This window comes from Vidua chalybeata, chromosome 1, assembly GCF_026979565.1.
Source record: "Vidua chalybeata isolate OUT-0048 chromosome 1, bVidCha1 merged haplotype, whole genome shotgun sequence".
NCBI lineage: Eukaryota > Metazoa > Chordata > Aves > Passeriformes > Viduidae > Vidua > Vidua chalybeata.
This window is the reverse complement of record NC_071530.1, coordinates 133,216,664-133,243,701: the sequence shown is the minus strand read 5'-3', so window position 1 is coordinate 133,243,701 and position 27,038 is coordinate 133,216,664. Positions and strand designations below refer to the sequence as shown.

The window sequence follows — 27,038 nt, the reverse complement described above, 5'->3', positions numbered from 1 at the left end:
GAACTACCATGCCAAAAAAAATTACAACCTAAAATGTGGAGAGCATACATATCAGTGATACAGAGCGGAAAAATCGTTATGATCACTTTATGCCACTTTGACAAGAATACAAATGAATTTTATCAAAGAAACACCTATGACACAAATGACATTTAACTTTTTTAAGCTGTGCACATATATTGCAAAAGCAAAGGAAAGGCAGGGGCATGCTCACAAAAGCTGCAAACAGAGAGGAATATCATGCATACTGTTCACAACAACTCATAGGTTATTAGTAAGCTATTTGAAAAACAGTTAAGCCTTTTATGCCAAGCATTGCTTTCATTTTAATGACAGTAATTCCCCTTGCCTTCAGTAGGAATTACACCTGTGTAAATGAGAGCAAATGTAGGGCAGGAAATAAGTCAACCATAAAAGAAAAAACTTTAAACAGAAAAAAGGCTCTAACCACTTTGTCCTCCTGGAGTTCATATCCACGAAAGCAAGAAAGAAAGGACAGGGGGAAAAAAAAACACAAATAAGAAAAGAATCACATCCATTTTGAAAGTAAGTACTAGAAATTTTTAGTAAGATAAACAAATAAATATCAAAGGAAGTAATATATAACTTTCTTATTTTCCCTAGTGGTGAAAGAGATATAGTGAAAAATAAGTAATTTTAATAATTTTCATTATCTTTTCATGAGTGAAATTGAGACTATCTTATAATAAAAAAAATTGTACAAAAAATGCTCAAAGGAAATTATTTTCATAATTTGGGAGTCATGCCTTAGTTATTTTCACAAAAGAACGGGTCATCCCATCAAAAGGATGCAGCACTTAGCTGACACCTTGGACCCTAGTACTGCAAATGATTAGCATTCATCAATGCTTTGCATTTGCAAAGACTTCAGTGAAATTAAGAATGTTTACTACAGACAAATAAAGGGCATTCAAACGGCAAAACTGCATGTTAGTCACTCTAGAGATCTTTAAAATCCTGGAGTTATTAAGCACAAGGAGACAGAGTGTCACAAGTATTTGCTGCATGTCATGCCAGGTTTATAACACATATACTTTCTTTTTCATACCCATCAATATTAAATATAAACATTCCTATTTGTTATTTTCCTTGAAGAAATTTTCTTTTTAGCTGTCTAAAATTGTAAATGGAATAATACTTTAGAAAAAAAATATTCAAAATATTTTCAGTCAAAAATATTCCCTCTTTTACTGAATGAAGAATGATGATTTTTATTTGGTATTTTAATTTCACATGCCAATACAGAGACTAAATCTAGGCACTTGCTTAAGCATTGGCTGTGCTGGGAATACAACTGCTTGCCAAAATAGGGTAACAATTAATTTTATACATTTGTTGTTCCAATACCTGTATGAAATGTAACTTTGTAACATGTAACTCTTAGAGAAGACTTAGGTTCCCTCCAATCCTAAAGTTACAAACAAACAGGAAAGAATACAACAGAGGCCAAACAAGACAGTCAGGCAATAAAACACAAAATATACAAGAAGAAGCTGAGGGAAATAGTCTTGTTTAGTCTAAAGAAGGCTGGGATAGGGAAGGATGTGGGAAGACAGGAACTACTTGCATCCCTCAACTATTTGAAGTTTAGCTATAGGAAACACAAAGACAGAATTTTCTTGAAGATGCACAGGTGATAAACAAAATGCAACAATTAAGGGATTGTATTGCATGTAACAAAAAAAGAAAATCAAAAGAGTTGTTAATCACTGAAAGAGGTTGTCCAGTGGGGTTAGGGATTTGCTCTCCTAGGAGGTTTTACAATTCAGTTGAACAAGATCCTAAAAACCTCATCTGACTTTGAAGTTAATCCTGCATGGAGCAGGAGTTTGGTCTCGAAAAACCTCCACGGGTCCCATCTGACCCAATTTATTCTATGATCTTATGTTCAGTGGCAAAAGATTAAAGTGTTTTAAAGATGCTATGGGTTTTAGTGATATTCTCAGTTACAGAAATAGTAAATAGCATAGGAAGCTATCTAAATCACAGGACATCCATGCATTATCACTCTGTGTGCAGCGACATATTTTTCTGCTCAGTACCAGCTGACCTCATACTTTCCTAGCATCGTCTCCTATCCCACTGCAGTAAGAAAGTAGTGTTCAGAGGCATTTTATATGGAAACAACTACAGCCTTGATTTCTCATCCTCATTTCTGAAGAAATACACTCTACTATCCAAGACAATTATGATCCATAAGTAGAATTCAAAATACTGTCATACATACTTTGATCATAACAGTAACCAAGACTTAATTCACACAATCAACCTATGTTGAATAATATCCAGGATGAAGAATTTCTTTTCAGAAACAAGCTACGAAATACAAAGATATGTGAAGTTCAAGACATGCCACCACACTTTACCAAACACCTATGACTTCCTCCAGCCTCTCAGCTTCCTCACACACACTGTCAAACATTCTTGAGTTCATAGCAATACACTGCAAGCAATGACATGATTGACAATATGAAAGACAACCTAGTCAGGCATTTCAATAGCAAAGACATTAGAGAAATCATTCAATTTAGTTTTCAAAGAACAGGGGTATTTGTCCTGTTCCACATGAAAATGCAGGTATATTTTAACAGTGGTTTTAAGGAAAAAGGCCTTATCTACATGAGTATTCAGACACACAGAAATGTTAGCAAAATTAGTGGAATTCCATCCTATACTGAAAAAAAAAACTAGAATGGGTCAGTATTTATCCCTTATCCTTTTTTAAAAAAGATCTGTTATGAGGTCAATCTGGCATCTGACTGCAGGAGCCAAAGCTACTCTTCAAGACTGTATTTTTCTCACTTTAATTGCCTAAAATTATAAGTCTGGGTAAAATTGTGAGTTCTTCACTGTGTCAGGATCATAACAACCTCCAAGGTTTATGAAAGCTTTAAAGTAGTGAAGAGTTCAAACACGTAGCCTCTGTTGAAATTGAGACCATCATTTGCTGTTTATTGAGATCAAAAGAGCTATCGAATGTAAATAGTTTCAAATAAATAAAATTAATAACAGAAATAGTTTGTGCAATTGTCATTTGAAGGGACTGATCATATCCACATAGCTTGTATTAAAATCACAGGGTTTTTTTAACAATCAAGAGAATGTAAAGAATCAGTACAGAAATGCAGATTCTGAATATTAGTTCTGCTAGGTATTATTTTTTCTGAGTAATGTTTTCTGACTGGAAAGGAGCAGTATCTCCTGGTTCAAAATGGTACTTGTGCAAGGTATTAACTCTCAGCATTAAATGCAACAATTTCAAGAAGTGTTTTGCTGAAGGGTTACGCTGGGGCAGCACCACATCTGTACTGTCCCAGCAGAAGCAGGGTCAGCAGCTCGGCCACGGCCAGGGGAAGGCAGAAAGGGAGGATGAAGTAGGTCATGCTCCCACCTGCAGACCTGTGTCCCACAGCATGCACCCAAGGGGAACCCAAGGATAGGGCCCAGGGTCAACAAAGAATCCAGGTCCCCAGCAGAGTCCATGGTGATGAGGCAGAGCTGAGGCAATCCAGGAAGCCAAGCCAATCGATTAGGCTCAGCGAGGGATCCATCCAGGCACCTGCATGGCTGAGGCAGGGACCAAGGCTGAGCACTGAGCAGCTCCCAGGCAAAGGACTGGAGCTCCCAAGGGAGCTTATTGCAAATCATCCTCACACAGCTCTTTCCCCAAGGCTGATTCCAGGTTACAGCTGTGCCACATCAGAGAAGCCAAACTCCACCAGGAAAGGAGTGGGGAAAGCTGCTAAGGACCATGAAGTACACTAGCTGAACTGTAGTTCTGACAAGTTTGGGTATAACTTTCAAAAGAATAAAGAGGTTGATCACCTCAAATAAAACAGGGGGGGTTGATAATTTCTAAATGATCATCACTTCGAGATGTCTTAACTATCATAGATGTTCCTATGGCATTAATATTGGTCCAATATAATCAGGACCAGATTTAAGATTGAAAGTCTTCAACACATTTGATAATACAAATTCTATTCTATCCATGGGGAGACTGAGATGTGAAATTCATCCTAATGAGAAGCATAATTTTTAAACCCTCCAACTGTGAATTTACAACTTCTGAATAAGAAGTGGAATGTCTTTGGAATAATTTACCACTGACTTTCTTTTTTTTCCAGAGATACTTGTTCTTCAGAAAGATGAATACAGTTGCAGGTTATCAGTTTTTACAGGTTTTACATGGATTAAACTGAAAAGAAAAAACACACAAACTGTTTAGAGGAACCCTTTCCTCATTTTTAGAGTTATTTTTAGTGTCTTTTGCAGAGAAATGCAAAGTCAAACCACATCTCTTGAAGACCAACTTCCTTGTATGCAATAATAAATCATGGAGTTTATTCCAAATCCTAGTGACTTAGAAAACCTGATTGTGACAGACTAATTCTTCGGTGCTTGCTAATTCTCAACAGAATGAAAGGATTATGCATTACCACAAATATGCTATAATATCGTGTTGCAACTCCATACAGATCACATTGCAAGTCCAGCAGTTAGAATCATTCAGCAAAGATAACTTGATGGTTTTTTCAAAATCAAACAACCCCGAGGAAATAATCAGAATGCAAAGCTTGCACTGAACCAGGGGAACTGAGAGAAATTCCCTACTTACACCTTATGTGTTTCCCATGTTGGTTTTGGGTCCTATAAAACAACTGAAAATCTCTTACTTTTGTTCTTCAAAGACAAAGAAAGAAGGATGTTTCAGTGGCTCCAAGTGATAGTAAGTTGCCAAACACTCTGAAAGAAGGTATTCAGCATGCATTAACTTTACAGACAAGCATTTTTTTCCTTTCTGTACAAGTAAAATGTTGGTTTAGTGAATTGCCGTTCTGAGGTGCTAAAATTGATATTCGCTGCACACAATGTTGTATCAAATCTGGAGGCTGTATTTTTCTAAAATTTTAGCATTTAGATCTCTCACCTGCATTAACCTCATTCTGTTGTTAACTGACTCATTCAATGTGCATTTCCCTATATAAATTAGCATATAATAAAAAAAAAAGAAAGAACAAGAGTATATTTTATATATCGGTGGTACTCTTATTACTAAGAACTATTACTGCTTGCTCTCACATGATTTATTATTTAAATTTTAATCAATCTGAAACTGTTCATAAACATAAAAGATGACTGTTCAGGTTTTTTTACTCCCTTGAAATTTAATCCCCATTTAGCTAAATACACCATTCACCAAGATAACAAATTGTACAGAAGTGCTACCATTATAATTTTTATTTGTTTGAGCTAGAAGGAACTCCCACATAATGATAATTTTTGAATGCCAATGCTTAAATATATAAGTCACTTTAATGAAACTATAAAAGGAATAAGTCATCCAAACATTTTGAGAATCTTAATCTAATGTTCTGGCAACAGTCAAAACATTTCCACTCCCTGCTCCTACTCATGGCCATGAACCTTGTAAGCAGTAGTCAGCCTTGAGACCTTTGAAAGAGGAGTATTCTTTGCAATTCTCCATCCTCTGAGGCACATGCTGCTAATACTGGTCTGTACTAAACAATTTAGGAGGAGAATCTGGAGTAAAAGGTAGGATTTTAGCTTGAAATTTGATATTATGAAGATCTCAAACAGATCCACCAAAGAACATTTCAAACAGTGTAAGTATCACCTTATGTAAGTTCCAAAGCAGATATATATATATGTAATATATATATATAGATAAAGATATATATATATGTAATGTGTCAATAAATCTTTTGATCAAAAGATCAAAAAAAAGCAAATTTAAAATAGGAAGTTATTAGAAGTCATCCTTCAAGAAACTGAAGTTGTATTCAGAAAAGAAGAGAGATAAGAATAAATTCTGGTAGACCAAAATAGTTTTAATAAAATAATCAGTGTAGGCATAAAGCAGGGCATAAATAGGAGACTGTCACAATCTTTCTGAATTAGATCATTTTTGTTCCTATTCACAGTGATTAGGAAGGTAATTACTCGAGAATATTTTATGCAGAATAAACTGGACGTACTTGGAACTGATATTTCAGAAAGAGAAGCTACAAAGTGAGTAAAAAAAAAAAAACAACAAAAAAAAACCATATTTTTCAAATTAAATGATAGTTAGTGTAAAGCATCTCCAGTCTAAAATAATTATTAGCTGTAGTACAGTCTTTCATTGATAAGAAGTATAAAAGTTGGCAGAAATACCATGATATTTTTAAGGAACTTCAACATTATATCAATTGAAGAATAGACAAAGGAGTCTGACATCCACATTGGACAGATATTCAGAAACTCAAATACACAATAAAATTAGCAAGCATATGAATAAATGATGATAAAATGTGGAGAAGTCAGAATGGCTTTAGTAGAGGGAATTCACATCTGTTACATGTATTAGAATTCTTTCAAGTAGTCACAGAGAAAGTGAGAAAATGGGATTTATTCCTACTGCTCAGTTGGGATTACAGGCTTTTAAAGAATCTCAGCTGCCGTGAAACAGGAATAAATTCATCCATGAGAAAACTTAATTAATGAAAGGACAAGAAGAAAAAACAGGAATAAATGATCCAGTGTTTTTTAAGAGAAAGTTTCCACCAGCAAAGCCTCACAGGAGATCAGTCTAGAGATACTCTGTTCACCTTATTCATAAATTATCTAGAACAAAAATGAATGAGGTGCAGGAAAGCCTCGCACTAAATTAGCAAAAGTAATAGAAGAAAATGCCAGCTGAGAAGTGTTGCAGAACAGTGTCAGACTGAATGGAGAAGCTGACTTGTTGAAAGACAGATTTAGGTTAGACAGTAAGAAAAGCTATCTGTGGTGAGCATGGTGAAGCAGTGGAATTACCCAAGACTCTGTGGAAGAATCTCATTGGAAATCTGTCAAGAGAAGTCAGACATATATCTGTCTGTCAAGTTCAAATGATCCGTCTCAAGGAGAATCTAAATAGTGTAACAGAATGTGTCATTAGGAAATGAAGCATTCTTCCTAATGCTATGTTTCTAAGGATGTAGGCATAATGACTCAAATATCTGTCCTAATTGGCTTTTGTAATCAGATGAAATGAATACAGAAATTATCTCTCTTATTACTAGCAACATGACTTAGTCAGTTATAAAAAAAAAACAAATAAAATATGTAAACCTACTGAAGGCAGCATTTTTAAGTTACCTTAGTGAAAACCAAGACAATTTGACACATTTACACATAATCTCAGCTACTTTAATTATCAGGAACTATTATTAATTTTTTATATTTTTTATTATTTTATACTTTGTTAATCAAAAACTTCAGTCCATTATTTAAACCTACTTTTCAATCTTAGGCCAAGAAATACATAGTATGCATACTATTGTCTCCTACCTTACAAAAGATAATATTTATCAATTGCATGGTATTTGCAATAAGCATACTACTGAAAAAAAATTACTTATGTAAATAAATTATATAAAAATATTACATGAATAAACATTAAAACAATAAAATTGTATTGTTTACAAAATACATATTTTAAAAAAAGATTAGCATAATACTTCTTGAATATTGTCATATGCCTTCTACAAGTATCTCTCAGAATCTGAGAAAGATTCTGTGTATCAGATCTGAACATTTTATCTAAAATGTTGAGCAAAATGATCTCAAAAGAGTTTTCTGTGATTACATCAGTTGTGCTGAATTTTTTACTCTATCCTTCAGCTTTTGTAAAAATTCAGATTGCTGGTTTACCACTTGTTATACAATAACCACCAGCATACACAGAACAATATATGTTAGTGCATTTAATTATTTCCCAGAAATAGGTTAACATTTGCATGTGTATGCACATATAAATATGCATAATATTTGTGGATATGTACAAGAGCTAATAAATATTTTAAAGCACAATATTATATAAAATGTTCTAACACTAATTTTACAATAATCTTGTACAGAAGAGCCTAGGCAAGCAAGAAAGAAACAAATCCTTGCTCTAGTTTGTAATAATCAATATTGTTAGCATCACTAGATCACTAGATATATTCTGTTTCTCAGAGACTCATCCTCCAATCAAAAAAATGTACTTGCATGAGTTTCTTTGTCAAAAAAGGATATGTATTAACTTAAAAGCCATAATCACAAATTCATATGGAATTGGAAATTACGTGAAATGAGGACAGAGATCTTAAAAGCCCCTGGAGTAGATTTCTCCTTAAAGGAAATCTGTTTCAGTAGTTATGTGATTTGGATTCATAAGCAATGAGTAAGAGATCCTGAGTTTAGGAGAAGCCTGCTGTTCAACTCTCATAGCTCCATACCTTATTGGACCGCAGAGACACTCTTCCTCCGCAGCGTGCGCAGAATTTAGTTTGGCAATAGGAACAGTTATGGCCACAGCCATCAGCAAATTTGGTTTTGTGGCAAATGCCACAGGTTGGGGCATCACCCTTCTGCTCCTGGTGCTGCTGTGATTCTTCACCCATCTTCTTCACTTGCTCCTTATACATCTCAAACTGCTGATGTAATTTTCTGCAGAAGAGAAGAGATCATTAGTTGTTGTTTACTTTTGCCCACAAATACTTCACAGTCACTAAATCATAATCATTTTTACAAATCAGAAAGAAATACTGTAGTAAAGCAAATATATTTAATTTATGATGCTCCAGAAGTATTACATTCAAGAATTATTTCTTTTTCATTATAACTAAACTCTAGGAGGAAGCTCAACATTGATAACGTTGAGCTCACAGTCCAGCTGTTACAAAGAGATGTAACTTTGCTTTAGGATGGGATCAGATGTTTGCTACAAATACAACACCTGGAAACATAGGATAAGTGATCCAAGAGCCCATGGTGCTAAACAATAAACTGGCAAAGAGGAAGAAAAAAAATCTAATTCATTCTTTAAAGTATACTTTTACCTAATTCCACCAGTCAGATGCAAATATATTTTCTTGATCTGGCTTATCTTCATTTAGCTAACAATACTGCATAGAATAATGATTCCAAAATTTTTTTTCACTGATTTTTCAAGCACTGGGTTTAAGCCCATAATAAGTTGCCTCACCTTAACAAGTTATTATAAATCATTTAAGCCATTCATATCATTGGATAGAAACTGTCATCTCATGTAAAATGTAAAGTAGAAGACAGTCTTAGGTGTAAAATGCAGGAAAAATTGCTTAAGATACACACATATTTTTACCATCTATTTCCAGAACTAGAAACAAATGCAGTCAGTGGCCATGAGTGTCCAGAACTGCAAAGTTAATTCATCATGTTAATTCATTCATACTCCAGAGTCCACGATCATCAAATCTCAATACATGATAATGGACAGTGTCTCATGCTGACCAAACCTACAGACATATTTAATGCTCTTTAATGGTAATTTTTCTCAAAAGCTCTGTTTCTAAAGGTAAATGATGTCATGGGAAATTAAATTTTCATTATACATAGCCATAATATTTTCGTTTTTGCAGATTCTGAAAAAGATGGGAAGGGTGACATTGCATATCATGAGAGTTTCAAACCCATTGAGAAAAAAAAAAGAACTTTGACTTCTCTCTTTTTTTATCATTGTGATTTAAAGGGGTCTGAACAGTGATATTTAAATTCTTATCATGGAATTTAACTTGCCTAATTTTGCAATCAAGATTGTAAAGTTTAGTAAATTAAAAGTTATTAATCTAATTTTGGCAGATTTTTTAGTTCCCTGAATAAGTTTAGGCAAAATCCAAAAATTAAGCACTTTTTATGAAACATTGAAAAGGTAACAAAAGACAAAAAAATAAAATTGCAAAAGGCATTTATTTTTCCTTAGAATTATTCGTCTTGAGAATCTTGAGATTAAGTTAATAAAAAAGCACACATGCATCATAAGATAGAACAAAAAATAACCTCCTAACTAAATCCAGGAGACCAACTTCCTTAAGTATAAATATATCATTTACACAGATCACATATAAATTAATGATGCAAAACTATTTCATCAGAATTTTCAGAGGTGCCTACCAAAACAAATATCACACAAGTCAGTTAAAAATTAACTTAGGCAGTTATTTATTGTGGATATTCACATATATGGCAAGAATTGCTGGGATTTATCTTATTTTTCAGGAAAACTCCCCTAAGAATGTACTTTACATTAGACCACAGAGGAATTGTAGGAACAGGCAGGCAGCTCCCTCTCCCCAGCAGGAAGGACAGGAGGCTGGAGTCGTGCCTCTCCTCTGTACTGACCTGCTGCCTGAGCTCCCAGCTGCCACCAACCCTTTCCCAGGAAGAGGGAAAGAGGGATACTTCATTTGCTTATGTCTCTTTTTTCTGTGTACCTGCTCTTGTCACTTCAAGACCAGTCCACGGGCTGCCCTCAGGTCCGGCAGTGTGGACTCCCAACAGCAATGGCTCAGTTTCCCCTCGCTTTCAGCCCTGTCCCACCTGCACCAGCAGGGAAAGGGGCTCATCTGAGACCTCTGCAGGAGGGATGGCAGAGTTGGCATTGCCCTAAAAGCCATTTGGGCAGTCAAGAGCAAGGGGCTTCCTCTGCCTTCTCCTTGCTTCCAAAGAGCTCACTGTTGAGTGCTCTTTGTTGAATGGGGCAGGACATGAGTTACTAATAAGAAAGAGCTGAATGAAGTTGAAAAAAAAATGTGGAAGTCTGGAAACCTGGCACATTTCAGCGTTTTAGACTGACAACACTATATAATTGGTAGTTGGCAGTCTGGCCTGTTTCCATCAATAACACATGTAATCTCTGAGACCTTGCCTGCCTTTTAATTTTGCTTAACACTGCATTCTTCATTTAAAGCATATTATCTATGCTGAACTCCAAGTTTATTTTTAGGCTGCATTCAGTTTTGTGGCTTCCTTATAATCTACAGCCTTTGTTTGTATGATTACTTGCTTACCAGTCTCACTGATGCATAAAAAGCACAAGGCTTTTGCCAAATCTTAAGCCTCATGTACTAAAATAATTTCACTTGTGTTTCCTCTTGGGCACAAGAATCTATGTAAAGGTCGTAACTTTTCCTTTAAAGTATTAACTTTCCAAGGTTATGCAGAGTAATTTTCAAAAAAAAAAAGAAAAATCCTTGTTCTAGTAAGAAAATCAGCCAAAATTACATCTTTTTCTGTTTTGAGAAAAATATTACATGTATTGATAGCTGTCAGAAAAGATTAAACAGTGAAGACAAGAATCTATGAAATATTCAGTTAGACACCATATGTGTTGTATTTACTAAGCAGAACCACCTGAGACGAATATGCATACTTGAAACAAAATATAGAGTATTCATTTTAGGAATTTCACTTAAAAATTTTTGATCTATTTTGTAGATAAATATTTTTTTTTATGTAGCCTGCACAGGTTTAAGCCAAAATTTAAGCTAAAAACACGCAGCAATAATTAGGTGTTTACAATAGCACAGCATCTGAAACACATTTAGCAAAACCTTTATAATGTATACTTTTCAGAAAACATAATGTAAAATAAAATTCCATTTTGTTCAAGCTGTCTGCATTCATTGCTACCTGAGGGGCTTGGAAGTTCACTTATTAGGGAAATTAACATAACCAGTACCAAGACAACCTTCAGAGATTGAAACCAAACTCAGGTATCCCAAGACTACAATTTCCAGTCCCGCTATCCAGTGAGTTACTCTGCTAATGCAAGAGGTCAAGAGCGATCCATGATAGTTTAGGTTGGAATAGACTTTTAAGATCATTGAGTCCAACTGTTCACCCAGCACTGCCAAGGTCACTGCTGATCTATGTCCCCAAATGCCACATCCACACATCTATTAAATACCTCCAGGGATGGTGACTCAAACACTTCCCTGAAAAGCCTGTTCCGATGCTTGAAAAACCTTTCCATGGAGAATTTTTTTCTTAATATGCAATCTACACCTCCCCTGGTGCAGCTAGAGATGATTTCCTCTCATCCAACCACTGGTTACCTGAACAAAGAGCCTGACCCACACGTGGGTCCTTTTAGGCAGTTGTAGAGAGCAATAAGGTCGCCCCTGAGCTTCTTTTTCTCCAGGCTAAACAACCCCTGTGCCCTCAGCTGCTCCTCATGGGACTCCAGACCCTTTACCAAATTCATTGCCCTTCTCTGCACACACTTCACCACCTCAATGTGTTTCTAGTAGTGAAAAAATGCGTTCTGCCCAAGAGTTGTATTTTGGGCCAAAATTTTATCCACAGTGAAAAGCCTTATTTTTAGACATGATAGGGACTTTTTTTGTTTGTAAATCCAGATAGTTATATTAAATCATAATTAACAGCTCATTTAAGTAGAAAACTCAGAAATGCATATCCATGACCCTTATATAAATGTATTTTGGCAATGGCCCCTATAGCACATGCCATCTATCTGTACTGATGCAAGGTCCTCACTCCTTTACTACATTTGCTTCAAAAATACAAGTATGTACTTTAACAATGCTATAAATTTTAAAGGAAAAGGAGAAGTTGGCATGAGTTTACACAGACACCTAATGATAGTGAAAATTTAGTCTGGGAAATTGGTAATTAAGTTCTGTTCTTGTGAGAATTACTTCCCTGAGCCACACTTATATCAGCTGGAAGTTACAGTGATGAAGTTCATGAAGCTTATATGACTAGACAAGTTTGGGGTTTTTTTTAAATAACATATCCAAGATAACTTCATAGAAGACATCTCAGTGTGAAAAGCAACTATTTGTAAGAATTTGGATTGCTCTGCCAGCATCAAGATATAGTTTGTATTGGAATACTTGCTTTGTTCTGGAATGGAGTTAATTCTGCTTTTCCTGATTGCCCATACCTTTCCAGGAATGGAAAATTCAATATCAGTAAAAAAGCAGCAAACTGTGAGTCTCTCCTGATGCCAAAGGCAAGTAAAAAATTCAAGTTTATTATTGACCTTTTATTACCATACAGAAGTTTTCATTTTCTCCTCCACTCCAGAAATATCCCTAAATCTTTCAGCATTTTACCAAAGCTAAAAAACAAAAAAATTACTGACAAGAAGTTCTTAAACTATACCTGCCTCCCTAAAAGTTCACATAAATGTTTCTGAAATTTCTAAATCTGCTAAAGAATTTACCACTAGAAGGGCAATTGTTAAGAAAGAATCCAGGATGTTTAGGCCAGATGTAAGTGTAGAAGCCACTTCTCATTTCCTGGCTACACTTCTCTCAAAGTTTTATTACAGATGTAGCACTTGTCTATTTCGTATTCCCAGGCATGGAGCACAGATGTGGCTTTAATCCAGGCTTCAAAAAGGGTTTGTTCACTTTCAGTTCTGCCAAGTGCATTCATTTAACAATTTTTCTGCTGGTGGCAGTGACTGTCTGGTAGCATATGACATTCTTCCCTGTACTGTACTCTTGAAGCTCCTGCTTTTACAATTGTGCCAGCTAACCTGTCACTGCCTACACCCACTTCTTAATGGATATTACTCTTATATATATAACCCCATGTGTTAGTAGAGGTTGGGAAACAGCAGGCTGAACAGCAGTTCTGCTGATAAGAACCCCTGGAAAATAGGGTGGAAACCAGGCAATAAGCCAGTGGTGTGTGTGCTTGCATTACAAATTGGACAAATTACATATGGGTCCATATTAGCAAGAGTATGAGCAGCAGATTAAGGGAAGTTATTTATTCCCTTTGACTGGCACTGGCAAGGCTGCACCTGGACTATTGTGCCCAGGTTGGTGTCTGCCTGTTATTGATGGATGTGGACAAATTGGACACATTTGACAAGTCCAGTTTGTCAACAAAAAAGAAATGATCATGTCTTTGCTCAATCCAGTGAAGAGGAAAGGACTAAGGAGTGATTTAACACCTGTCTGAAACTAGCTATCTAATCTAAACATTACCTGAAAAGAAAAATTACAGAGCCAAATTCTTCCTGGTAGTCAAAAATCCAAATCAAGCAGCAAAAGGTACTAAAATGGCAATTTGTGAGGGGGTTCAGACTGGGCATTAGAAGAAGCATGTACATTTGGAAGGCAATGCAGCACTGAAAAAAGTTGTCCCAATACACTGTGGGATCACTATGTTTGAAGCTTTTCAAAACTTGCCCAGACAGATGTCCAGCTGCCTTAACTGAGTCTTGGCAATAACCATGCTCTGAGCAGTAGGTCAGTTCAAAGACTCTCTTCAGAAAACATTCCTGTTGTTACATTATTGGCAAGAGCTTTATGGAATCAGACAAGAGATATGAAGTATAAACTCAAGCAGAGTCATGAGGAAAAATATTCAACAAGAACTATTTGGCTTAGCAGTGTTGAAAAAAAAAAAAGTAACCACTTTTACTAATAGAAAAAAACAGATCTTTATGTTTTTTATAAACTACTGTGAGAATAGCTCTCTCAAAATCTGACCAATGAACCCAATTTGCTTTCAACTCTGTGAAGTGAAAAGGGCAGAAAAACCTTGAGTTTATGCTTTGATATGGATATGCAGAGGCAGTAAAATAGAAATGAAAAATTAAAAAAAACCAATGTTCAGCAACGCAAAATAGGACATTTCTTAATTGAAAAATGCTGATTTTACAAGTATTCAACTGAAATGAGAAAGGGTATCACACAAAACTCCTCTTCAGAAGACCATGATTCTGCTCTAAGTCTACCAGATAAAGAAAAATTATTAACCAACCAAAGACTCAAATCTAACTTCAAACAAATATCTCACATCCAATTCTATTTGAAATGAATAGGTTATACCCAGGCAGGTAACACAACTAGAGTACTGAAGCCATTCACAATTTAGAGTTTTCAGCTTTCATATCAGTGAAAATCAGCAGAGATCTCCACAAACATTCACTCAACTCACAGCACTTTAACTTTCTCACTGGCAAGATCTCATTGGAACTGCCTCATTGGAATTGGTGTATTATTTCTAACTGTCTGATTTCCTCAAATAAAAATTAACTATTTTTTAACTAACTGTCAGTAGGTTTAACTTCAGGGGCACCTATCTAAGTGAAATCTCAAAGTTTAGACCTTAGATTGAAAAAAATACATTTAGAGAGTGCAAGTTGAAAGGGCTTAAAAATAAAACTGTTAAGTAAAAATGTTGCTTTTTTAATTTATGCACCGTTGCATCCTGGGTTGGTTCAGTTAGGGGTTTTAATAAATGTTAGTTAGCCGGTTCTATGTACCCCCATTTTCCCCTCACAATGGTCTACTCCAGGTTATCTCCCATAGGAGCTTTCCCATGTCATTCTTGTAGCCACCCCTGTTCATTCCTGAAACTTCTGTGTCAGTCACCCTATCCCTGCAATCCCATTCGTCCCAGAACCCTGTACCCACCCCTGTTGTGTTCCCGTTGGCTGTCGTGGTCCACGTCACTCCCCCGCTGCCTGTCCCCACTGGGCGAGGGGGGCTTCCGCCCCTGTCTACCCGCCCCCCATATAACCCCGTGCTCCCTTTCTCCTGGTGCCATCTTGACCACACGCACTAGGAGACAGGCGCCGCTCCAGCCACCGCAGCGGCAATGCAGGAATAAACATTCTCCAGCCACGCAGGACAAGGTGTGCCTCCCTCATCCCTTTGTCTCCTCTCAGCATTCAGCTACAAAGAATGGTAAACCCATGCGGGGGCTCAACCTTAGAGCTCCGCACACACGCGGCAGCCCCGGTCTCCCGGCCAAAACTCAGAGCCTAGCCGGGCTTCCGAGCGGCCCGAGATCGGGGCAAGAAAAACCAAAGCCGCAATGCACTGGAATTTACAATAAATAGGAGAAATCTAAGATATTGAAAAGAGCTAGTCACAGGTGCTTACTTTGATTCCTGCTGAAAGTACCAGTTCTAGGTAAATGTTCACAAACTTTTTCTTTTAAAGCAGAAAGATACTATAAAATCCAATTAATTTGAATTTCTACCTCTGCTCTGAGTCCAAGAAATCTATGCAGAAACAATAACTCCCAAGCTTATCTGAAAAGTGTGTATAGTTTCTCCTTTGAGTTGCACTTTGCCTAAATATTCTGATTTTTATCTGTTTAAGCAAAGAATATAGCTAAATGTACACTATTTTTTTTCAGGTGGGAAATGCATTTTCCCCACTTTAAAAGTTAACAGCAGATTTTTCCTAGCATTTTCAGTATTTTGTTTAGAAAAAGAAGGTTAAATGTAAGCTATATAATGACAATAACAGCCTTATTCAGCAGTGTCAAATACTGAGATATTTCACTGTGACTTTTTCTCTTAATACAGAGTAAATCGTCCTGAAAATGTCAGGAAATTTTTAGCTTTTTCACCTGTTATGGTTTGAGTTGTTTTACAGGTAGAGGTACCTAGGAAAAGACCCATGATTTTCATGTCTCCTAATCTCTACCCTATAAAGGAATTATTCTTTACTTTAATTATTCAGAGATATTCATTAACATGAAAGAGACAAAGAGGAACAGTGATGTAATTTTAAGTGCAGAACATCTTTAAAGAACCTACAGAAAATTACTAGTCAGAGAATAAGACAGCCCTAAACATGGTGAAATATTTACTTACTTAAAAAAGAAATATCTTTGTTCACACTAATAAAAATACTACCTGCCTCTCAATCAGTGAAGTATTTATTTAGCAATATCATACTCTTACTGAATTTACAAAAAAAAAAAAAAAAAAAAAAAAAAAAAAAAAAAAAAAAAAAAAAAACCAAAAAAAACCCACAAGATGGCCAAAATCTGAATCCTAGGTAAAAAGGACACAAACAGAGTTAAAATAAGTTCACACAAATGAAACACAATGTCTTTGGATAGTTTCCCTGAAAAAAATACTGTAAAATTCATATATTATTAGTCTGTGTGCATAAATATATTCTAAATCTAAGTGAATTACACTGACTGTGCCTGAAATGCTGAAGAGAAGAAAAAGAGGAAAGAGAATTGAAAGAAAGGAGTGTGGTCGCTAAATGATGTTGCCCTTGGTTCAAACCAGTGCTGCTGCTCACTTATAATTCAAGTGGGAAAAGCCAACTATATCAGAGCTAATGAGCATCCAAAAATACCAGATCTCTGTTTCAGTCTCTCTTTTCCATGCAAGGGAAAGATGCTCTGTTATGACCTAACATCATTTGCCTCATGCTGGAGAATGAACCCAAATATTCTCTGCTGGTGGGAACCTCCTAACAGGCTGTCCTCAGAAGTAAAATACATGGCCAATATGATGTCTTCAAGTTGGCCTTGCTCCATTCTCTCTTTTCCCCACTTACTAGGGCTTTCTGCATCACATTTTGTTCACAGTTTATTTGACCTCCCTCACAAAATAGAAAATATTCTCCCTTTGCATTCTTCCTGATGTCAGAATTAATTACTTAATTTGGTATGACCCTAAATAAATTTTTAACTACAGATGAAGTCATGTCAGTGACTCTAGTTTAATTTACTACAGTCAGAAACTCATTAAAAAAAAAAAAAAAAAAAAAAAAAAAAAAAAAAAAAAAAAAAAAAAAAAAAGACAAGAAAATGTGGGGGAAAAAAGGCCCTGGGTTTTAATAAATGAAGATATGACTGTAAATGAATCAACAGAAAACATACCAGCTAGAGAAAAAGCCTACCTGGAACAGAAATGATTACTTTACCTTTTTTTTTTTTTTTCCTCTTTATAATGCTCAGTATTGAATAAACTGCAGCCTTTGTTTATTAACTTTGTTTATTAGCAGAAGTGAAATTGCTCTTTGTTAACAAGGGAGTAATAGCTAAGTACAATAGGCCTGTGAACACAAGAAAAAGTGAACATGAAGAAGATGAACATATGGACTAAAAAGGACTGACACAATTAATGTTATCATATTTCTGTGTGGGTTTAATGATATTGAGATAAGCCAGACAAGATGCATTAAAAGGAAGTAGGTAGTTCCTGGCTGTACCTGTCACTTCCAGTTTTCCCCAGAACAACAGATACTTGCTTCTACTTTTTCCTCAGCAGTTCAAACTAATTGCAAGATTAAACCGAGAAGTGGTATCTTTCTAATTGTTTCTTGTTTATTAAAATTCATCTTTTACTGAATTGTTTATTCTACTTTTACAATCTATAATAGACATAAAGCTAGAAAGTTACAACTAAGTTTTAAACAGACACAATATAGTAAAACATCCAATTTATCAAGATCTTTTCCAACACTTCTTTGGTGATAATAAGAAATATGGGCATTTAAAATTAAAGATAATACCACATTGCTCCAGAAGTTTAATGGCCAAATCATTCAGACAAAACTCCCTAATTTCTCCATAGCTGATAGTTATGAGAGTAACCACCTGTAAATAAGTAAGGTTCCTTTGTAAGTCCATATGGAAACTACTTTACACCTTTGAATATTTTCACACCACTCTATTTTATTTCAATGTAACTGAGAAGGTTTTAATTATTCTTTTCTGGATCTTTTTTAAAATCCTATGTTAAAACAGAAGTTTCCACAACTTTCATGCAAATATTATGGTGATTACACTATGGTATTTTTCCTCATTCTCCATAGCTGCTCATGCTGCTCAATAGCTGCTCATAGTTAAAAAAAAAAAATTAGAAAATCGTTTCTTAAACCATTGTGAGTCTGTCTATTCCTACCATATTTTTCTCATTTGATTCTAAAATAAACATTCTTAGCTGCATTTTTAATTCTTTATCCATAAAAAAATTCTTCATTTTTCCTCTAATAGATTTTTTCATTTAGTTCTTTACCTCTCCAGCTGTACTGGAAGTATCAGTATGACTCTGGTTTTAATGTCTAAGCATCAAGTGGATAAGCTAAATCCATACTGTTACGCACAACAGTGAGAGTTTTCCTGCTGCTCTTTACCCTTGCAACAAGGCCAACACTTCCCAGGTAATTTTAGGTCTCATTTGAAGCAAGATTGACCATGCCAGTTGTAATTGAAAATGTGCCTGACTCTCCAAGGAAACTCTCCAAGTTCATTCCACAACTGCATTCATGCAGTTAAAAATATTTTATCTCCAGTTCCATGGCCTTATCCCTTTGTTTGTAATCCACACTATCCCAAAGGAGCTGTCTTGATAAAGTGCTGAAGCTGTAAGAACTGAACCTCAGCTGACAGTTATGATCAGGAGCAAGCAGTTGAACTTACAGCAAAAGTAGGCTGCCAGGAACTGTAAAAATTACAGATAATTGTGGTCAATTTTTTTAACTAACTCATTACAAAAGAAAAAATATGTAAACAGTCAATCTGCATGCTTTACATATCCAAATACCTTCAACTTCATTTAAATAATTTTTGAGAATTCTGATAGGAAAAAAACCAATTGTCTCTAATACAAATGTGTTTCAAGTTCAGAAAATAGTCCTAGTGACAGAAGGAAACTTTTAGAACTCTCTCATTTAAGGGTAACAATGCAACGTGAGCTCAAGTTTTACTGAATATTAAAAAGGACTCCATCAGAGACACCTTACAATAGGTGATACTATTTGAATCTTCAGTTCTACTAATGCCATAGAATTATCATGTACTGCTGCTGCTAAGCACTTTGGACAACTGAAAGTGGAGTTTTCAGAAACTGTGCATAGGAATAGTGAGCCTTTCCTTCTGCATTCAGACTCATAATGATGACAACCAGCATCTGTCCTTAATTTCTAGGAGAGAAGGCGCAACAAAAAGGGAAGATCTGTAGCCTGTATATTGTGCAAAATAAGCACATCAGGCATAGCATTATTCACATCCAGAATCGTGACACTCTCAACTACCACCACTTGCAGCTCAGAAACCTAAATGTCTCTAGACCTGCAAGTCAATCAACCACAAAAAACTCCCAGGTAAAAAAAAAAAAAAAAAAAAAAAAGTAGAAAGGGTCAGAGCTCCTTGCTGAACAGAGAGGAAATAGCATCCCTTTTTTTTTTTTTATAGAATAGTACTTTATTTTCTAAAATTATAATTATTTTGCAGCTATTGCAGCACCTTTACTATGTTATGAGCTTTATGCAAAACTCAAGAATCCTACTGGGATATTTTTCATACACAGATGAGACAGGATGTATACAAACTTTCATATCCTATAAAAAAATTCTCACCTGAAGTCTAAACTCCTAGAAATACACTTGGCTCCCATAAAAGTTTCCTTTTACAGTCTGTTTTTATCCTATCATTCCACTTTTTGTATCTATGCTGACAAAAACATGCTGATTTTTATAGTTAGATGTTTCTTCCTGATTCACTTGAATGCTATTTTGAAGCAGAACTATTACACTAATATAAAAACATTATAAATCTAGTTGCCCCTTAATTATCTCTACATTTTTGCTGATAGTGCTGATTTTAGGAATTCTATTAAATATCAGTTTTAAGGAGCTTGAGACACATTTATAAATATTTTAATTACTAGAAATTATTTTTTATACAACCTTATTATTAAAAGTATACAAATTACTGTTCTATCTAAATTATTCACTCAGAAGAAGTTTCACAGTTTATCTTGTATTTTACTTGTTTCCACAAATGACACCTTTATTAACTTTATTCTAAATTTCCTTTTAAAGGAATACAGTATTTACCCCAAATGTGGCAGAAATAGAGGCTTATTCAGTTGTTGGCAATTAAGCACATTGCAACATTATTACATTTATAAAGGGCTTCTCCAGCAGAGATAGTATTTCTCATAGTCACTCGGGTTACTTTTTTTGCATCATCTGTTGACTTGCAATAGGAAGCCATTCACTTCACACCTGTAGTTTCAGAAATGTCCAAAATAAGTAAGGTACTGTGATAAACGTTTTTATCCTTACTATGAAAGGAAAAATTACTTTTTCATTGGACAATTACACACATAGCCAAAATAAACACACACTAAATAATAGGTCAGACTGTCTCGGCTCCGAAATGTAACACCTCCTGACATTGCAGTATCATGATTAGAATGAGTTCATTCCACATTGTTTACAACATTCATGAGCATTTTCAATTATTAAGTAGCCCCTATCTTTTTACTTCTGTGACAGGAGTGTTTCTATCTTGATGATTTTCCTTTTCTAACAAACAGGAAATAAATGTGAGCAATGCTGGGAAAGCCAGTGTAAGCAAGTCTTGGCTGTGCTAAACACATGGTTGTCTCAACTTCACCCAAGCAAATTACTGGTCAACACAACTGATGCTGAATAATCACCACCAGAAGTGGTGTTTGCAATTATTTCTGATGCATCTTGGCTTTGACTGTGCCAGTATTCTTACCGTAAAAGTAGTAGCAATGAAGCCACATTGCTAGCAGCTCTCTAGGGGGAGAGCCTCTTGAAACAGTTTGCCAATTCTCAGAAGACTTTTATTTTCCATACTGCTCATATTTTTAAAGTAACAGGAAGTCCAAAACACAAATTACTTTCATCATGCTAATATAATTTTTTTTTAAATGAGGAAGGAGCTCAGAGAGACTGATGTTCTCACCTGCAGGAGGGTCTTTTTGTAAGTGCATGAACAAGGTGTGTAGTGATTTTCCCCACACTAATTATATCTAAATCCATGCTTCCATACCTCCCCCTTCACTGTAGAAGTGCATTGAACTCAAACTTTGCTTCTCAGAAGTAAAATGTGTCAATTTAGGTTGTAGCAGTATTTCTTCATTTAAGATTAAAAGTATTTGATAAAAAGTATTTGGTAAAAGATAAGAAATTTTGCGTCAAAAGCTGTATAAATAATAATAAATCTAATTCTGTTTCTGACAGATAATGCTTGAGTTTTCCAAGTAACTGTAGTTGTACAAAACCACCCAAACTAATCAGTGTCAGAGAGAAGATCAGAATTAATCCTATATTTAAATCCTTTAACCTCTTAATTAAATCCTATTAATTAACCATTAAGAGCTCAGAGTTACTGGGCATACATGAGGGTTATAAGAGAATGAAGCCAAGCCACCAGCTGACCTGCTGCCCATAACCCCACAGAGAGAAGGAAGCAGCAGCAGCAGGCCCTGGGACACTGACAGCTCTGTGAATATATTTTCCTACAAAGTTTGAATACTGTTGTACATATAAATAGATTTTACTCACATTTGTATTAGCACAACTTCACTTAAACAAGAAGAATAAGTTTTAGTTCTGCTCCTCATCAAGCACTTCCTCTTTTGCATCATAGTTCTTATTTTCATGTATTTTATTTTTCTGTATTAGCAATCAGGGCACATAGATTACTATATTGCTATGCCATCATGTAAATTGCTGAGAAGCCTTTTTTTCCTTTTTTTTTTTTTTTTTTTTTTTTTTTTTTTTTTTAATAATAAAATCTGCAGGCCTAATCCCTAAGTGTCTTCAATGCAAATCAAACTTTGCAATCTCTGGCAGAAGGAAAGCCTTACTTTATTAGGTGGTTTTCCTTTTGCTCTTTCTCACAGAGGTACTCTCAACTGCCATGACTTTGTAAAAAATCTACTATCCTAATTGTAGACATTGTGGAATAAAATTTGGGGGAAAAAAAAGAATATTTATTATCCTCCCTACTGCAGAACGTGGTCAATTCCATCATATTCAAAATCAACTGCCATTCTATTTTTGTATGTATTTTGTATCCAGGACTGACCAGACATCACTGCTTAAAGATGAAACAATATCAATACTGATATATTTCCAGTTCTTTCTGCTATTGTAACTAAGCTGCTACAACAGGATCTTTGTAACAGTCTGTTTCCAACCTTGGAAGCAAGAACTTTCTTTCAATATGGATACCCAAAGAAGTAGCTTATTGTATCTACATCTTATTTTCATCTTTCCCTGGCCTCTAAAGGCAGAGTCAAAAGAGAGGCAAAGGCATGGCTGTGATATCACAGCCAATTCCTGAACAAATCACCAGAGGAGATAAAGTTGTGATCCTAGGATTATTACAATTCATCAATGTTGCATGTCTAAGCAAAGAAAGAATATTCGTTTAGTTACATAGGTAATTAGTACTGTAACAGCTAGGAAATGGGAAATGTACACAATGGAGTTCCAAATCCAATAGTTAATCTTTTAAAGAATATTATTAAAGAATAATTATTATTAAAGAATATTATTTTAAAGAATATTATTATTATTCTTCTAAAGAATAATTTCCAACATAGAGCACATAGCATTATATTTTCTTAAGAAACTCAATATAGATACTGTAAAGAGAAGAATGTAGCAACATCACTAGATATGATGAAATATGACTACAGTATACTTGCTAATTTCAATTCACATTTAATCTTGAAACAGACAACATGCTGCTGTTTCTGAAGTTACCTGTTAATCATTTGTCATACAAATATTAGTGGTTTTCACCCTGTTGGTGAACACTGCACTAAAAACAATAAAACATGTTTAGCTCTTAGGCACATAACTGGGAGAAGGGGGTGTCCATAACTGTTCCAAAACTGTTTTCTGACGTAGTCTGTATATATGGATAAAGTACACCTGAGATTAGAGGCCTGACTCTCTTCCTGCTGACAAAATCAAAGTTCTCTCTGCTTAATAGCATCACACTGAAACAAGAAAATCTATTTCCTACAAACCTATTCTTACTAATCAGCTGTTGAAACAGAGAATATACAAATGGATGCAAAACTTCCTAAAGGATGAGAAAAAGGTGACATGTGGAAAGAGTAACTTGAATTACTGATCAGCTTTCAGATTGAATCATGTCAGTGACAAATCCAAATTCCAAATAGGACTTGGTAAAAACTGGATTTTTGTTTCTGTGACAGTGTCTTTTTTTGCTCTGTGAGAATCTTCACCGTCTGTTAATGTTATTCATAGATGAGACTTTGTACCCAGTAGTATTCCTCCTCACCCCAGGCTTCTGATCAACTCACTCTGGCACCATCTGTCTGTGTTTGTTCTGAGTCCAAGATACTCCAGGAGCCACATCACTATGAATTTACTTCGACTTTCTCTCTATATAGAACATAATCAGAAAAACATATTTTGGAAGAGATAAGTACATTTCCTACTTTTTAAAAATCAATGTTACTTCTACTGTGATCACAGAAAGCACCCATGAGTTCACAAGCAAAAGCAAATGGGAATGATGATGTTGAAAAAGTAAAAAGGTACACTCATCTGTAAAATAGAAGAGCTGAGAGAGGGTTTCATGATATAAATATTCTGTGGACTGGCCTCCTTTTGGAGCATGCCTGAATGTTCTGACTATCTGTTCAACTGTCCTCAAATCTCTACAACCAAACTAGAGTGAAGACTACCATCACATAACAGAAATCTCCTGGTGATAAAAGACAATTGTCTCATCTATTATGTCTTCCATAAGTAAACGTGGCAGAGCTCCACATCCTGTAGTCAGCCTTTCTAAATCAGTCTAATCCTTTCCTGTCTTAAATAAGGGAGAATAAATAGACACATTTTTCCTCTAGCCTTGCTGCCCCCCCAACAACTCTTCAATTAAAGAATGAACATTTAATTATATTTTTATATAATTAATTGAGAAAATACTACAACTATTCCTTATCAAAGGAATAAAACAAGACAACAGTGATAATAACGCTTTACTCATCTTCCCTCTGAAAATTGTACCACAACCACTGCAAATACATCAAAATAAAAATACGCAGCTGAGAGACTAAACCCTCCCAAAGACAAACACAGCATTAACTCTGCATTAACTCACAGGTATCAATTAGACAGAAATGTTTTTGAAAGAAGTTGGGAGTTTAAAAGCGTGTAAATGACATTACTGAACTTTCATCTGAAAAGCTCTGCAGCTGGGAAGCCTAATTGTATTTTCAGCAAGCCTAATTGTGTTTCCTGACTCCAGGGGACAGGAATTCCCCAGATGCTGTTGACTGATGGGTCTGGTTCTGCTTTCAACCTGCAAGCAAGCAAAAATACCTACAGTATGAAAACCATCCCTTTTTCCACTGGTATTAGCAGCTGGAAGTGCCCATATCAGCATTCAGCACTGCCCACAGCTGGGTCATTTGTGGAAGTCATTCCAGAGGTACAAACTACTCTCAGCACCTGCATTCAGCAGTAAACCTTAATATATATGGCTTAGACCACACAGGAAGCCATTGTGAGGTACCAAACATCTTCAGTACCAAGAAACTCAATAGAGTTAAAAAGTATCCACCAGATCCATTTCTATAGTTCCTGGCATTAACTGTTTCAGAACTTGCTTCCTGGTTTGAAATTTGGTATTGGTTTGTGAACCTAATTAATGATTTTCCAAGAATTCAAGCCAACATCTTGAGGGTGTTACATAACTGTATGCAGTTATGGTGTTATAATTGATTCAACCATGATCACTGAATCTCTCCTCTTTCCTGAATATTTATTCAACATTTTTCTTTATGCTCTTATCATGATAACTCTACCTGCAGTGCAAAATAGAAATATTTATAATAATTTTATGTCAAATTACTGTTCCTTAAAACTACCCTTTGAAAGCCTTTTTTTATTGCACCAATCACTATTGATTTAAGAAGCCTGATGTATTTGATACAAACAGTTAAAAGCCATCAGTAAAGCCATTTAGATTGTTTCAAGAAATGTTATTTTTTACTACTAAATAAACTTTTATACATCTCTGACTTCAAATTCTTCATCAGAATTGTCTTCAATTCATCTTATTGGATGAATTGTCTTCCCAATTCATCCAATAATTTAAAAACTTCTTCTAGCTATTTCCAGAAATTTTCCCATCACTCAGTAGCATGTAGAGCAGAAGAAATGAAGGTATCTTCTGTTCATGTTTTCTTACTAACAGTTTATATGGGGGAAAAAAACAAACCAAAACAACACAAAACCAGGATTACTCTGGGATAAAGATACTGCTCTCCAAAAACTATACAAGTTAACACTTTACATTATTCATACCCTTATTCATGTGTCATACCTCAATAACCTCAGTATCCTGGGAGGTCATTCCTCTTTTGTAAAAGCCATGCTGAGTTTTTTCAGGTAAAATGTAGAAAGGATGAAATAGGTAGAAAGACGATGATAAGGAGAAATATATTGAGGAGAGGTACCAAAGGACTGTTTTGATCTACAGTCTTATGCAAAAAGTCTAGAGAATCATCCCTGGAGAAAGTAGTTCTTAGTCTATAATACCAGGTGAGCCTAATTACAAGTATTGAACGCTAGAAAGCTCAAGTCAGCAGTTTTCATATAAAAAGAGATGTAATGCCAAAACAAGCCCAAGTCAACCGTAATTATTCTTCCCAAATGATGAAAACAGACACTCATAACTCTGCTGTCTTGTGTGAGTGCATCCTGAACATACTCTTTACATTTGCAGTACTATGAGGGTGGCTGCATGACTCACAGAAGCATGGCTTCAGGGAAGAGAGAGATCAGTTCCATTAAAGTCTATCTAGTTCCAATATCCTTTGATTTTATGATTCTGACAGCTAAGCTTATTATTTTCTCTTGGAAAATTCAACCAAAAAGAAGAACACTAACCTATAAGCATCTATTTTGACATATTTTTAAACTAGATAATGCAGAAAACACTATAATGTGTTGATCTATTCTCCAAATCCAATAGTATTAACTTAAATTCAAAATGTTTAGAATACAGAAAATACTGACAAAATAACAAATATCCATGTTGAGGAAAACTTTAACATTCTGCTGTGTTTGGAGCAGTGGAGCAGTGGAGCAGTGCAGACAGCCAAAATAAAATACATTGGGAACTTGCTAAAGAGAGATAAGAGTATCTTTAAACTAGAAAAAAAGTAGTCTTGAGTTGGAAGAAGATGGTCTATGAAAACAATTTTTGTGTTATTAAAAGGAATTGTCTCAACTAACTGGTGCCCAGAAATCATATACACGAAGCACAGCCTGGCTGTACATTCTGGTTTTCTCTGTTAGGTTTCAGACTAGGATTCAGTCTGTGCAGGAAGGCTGTAGAATTGCTGAGCTCCCAAGCTTCCCTTCCGTTTCAAGCACTCTGACTGCTGTTCTATAGTATAAAGTTTTTGTGCTGGGCTAATATTCCTAATGGGAATATTAATTCAAAATGAAACTACCAGAGGGCAAATAATGACATAAAGCATGCCACGCAAAGTGAATGAGATAATATAAACCCCATGGAAGTTCAGATTTTGATATTTGTTATGTTCACTATGAGAATCATGAACCAGACCAGAATTCAGCAGTGTAATATCACACATGTAT

General features: G+C 35.3%; 1 protein-coding gene across 17 annotated transcripts in view; it reads right to left on the bottom strand.

The window, feature by feature from the left end:
* Nucleotides 1-27,038, bottom strand: part of RIMS2 (regulating synaptic membrane exocytosis 2) — a 448,611-nt gene that overhangs the window by 355,556 nt on the left and 66,017 nt on the right. For 12 of the 17 annotated variants that reach the window (XM_053937028.1, XM_053937213.1, XM_053937235.1 and 9 more), the window contains one exon: nt 8,289-8,499. In XM_053937028.1, the coding sequence (XP_053793003.1) occupies nt 8,289-8,499 (211 nt within the window). Of the gene's footprint in view, nt 1-448; nt 461-8,288; nt 8,500-27,038 lie in introns of all 17 variants that reach the window. The other 5 variants (XM_053936996.1, XM_053937000.1, XM_053936987.1 and 2 more) reach the window with 1 other exon arrangement.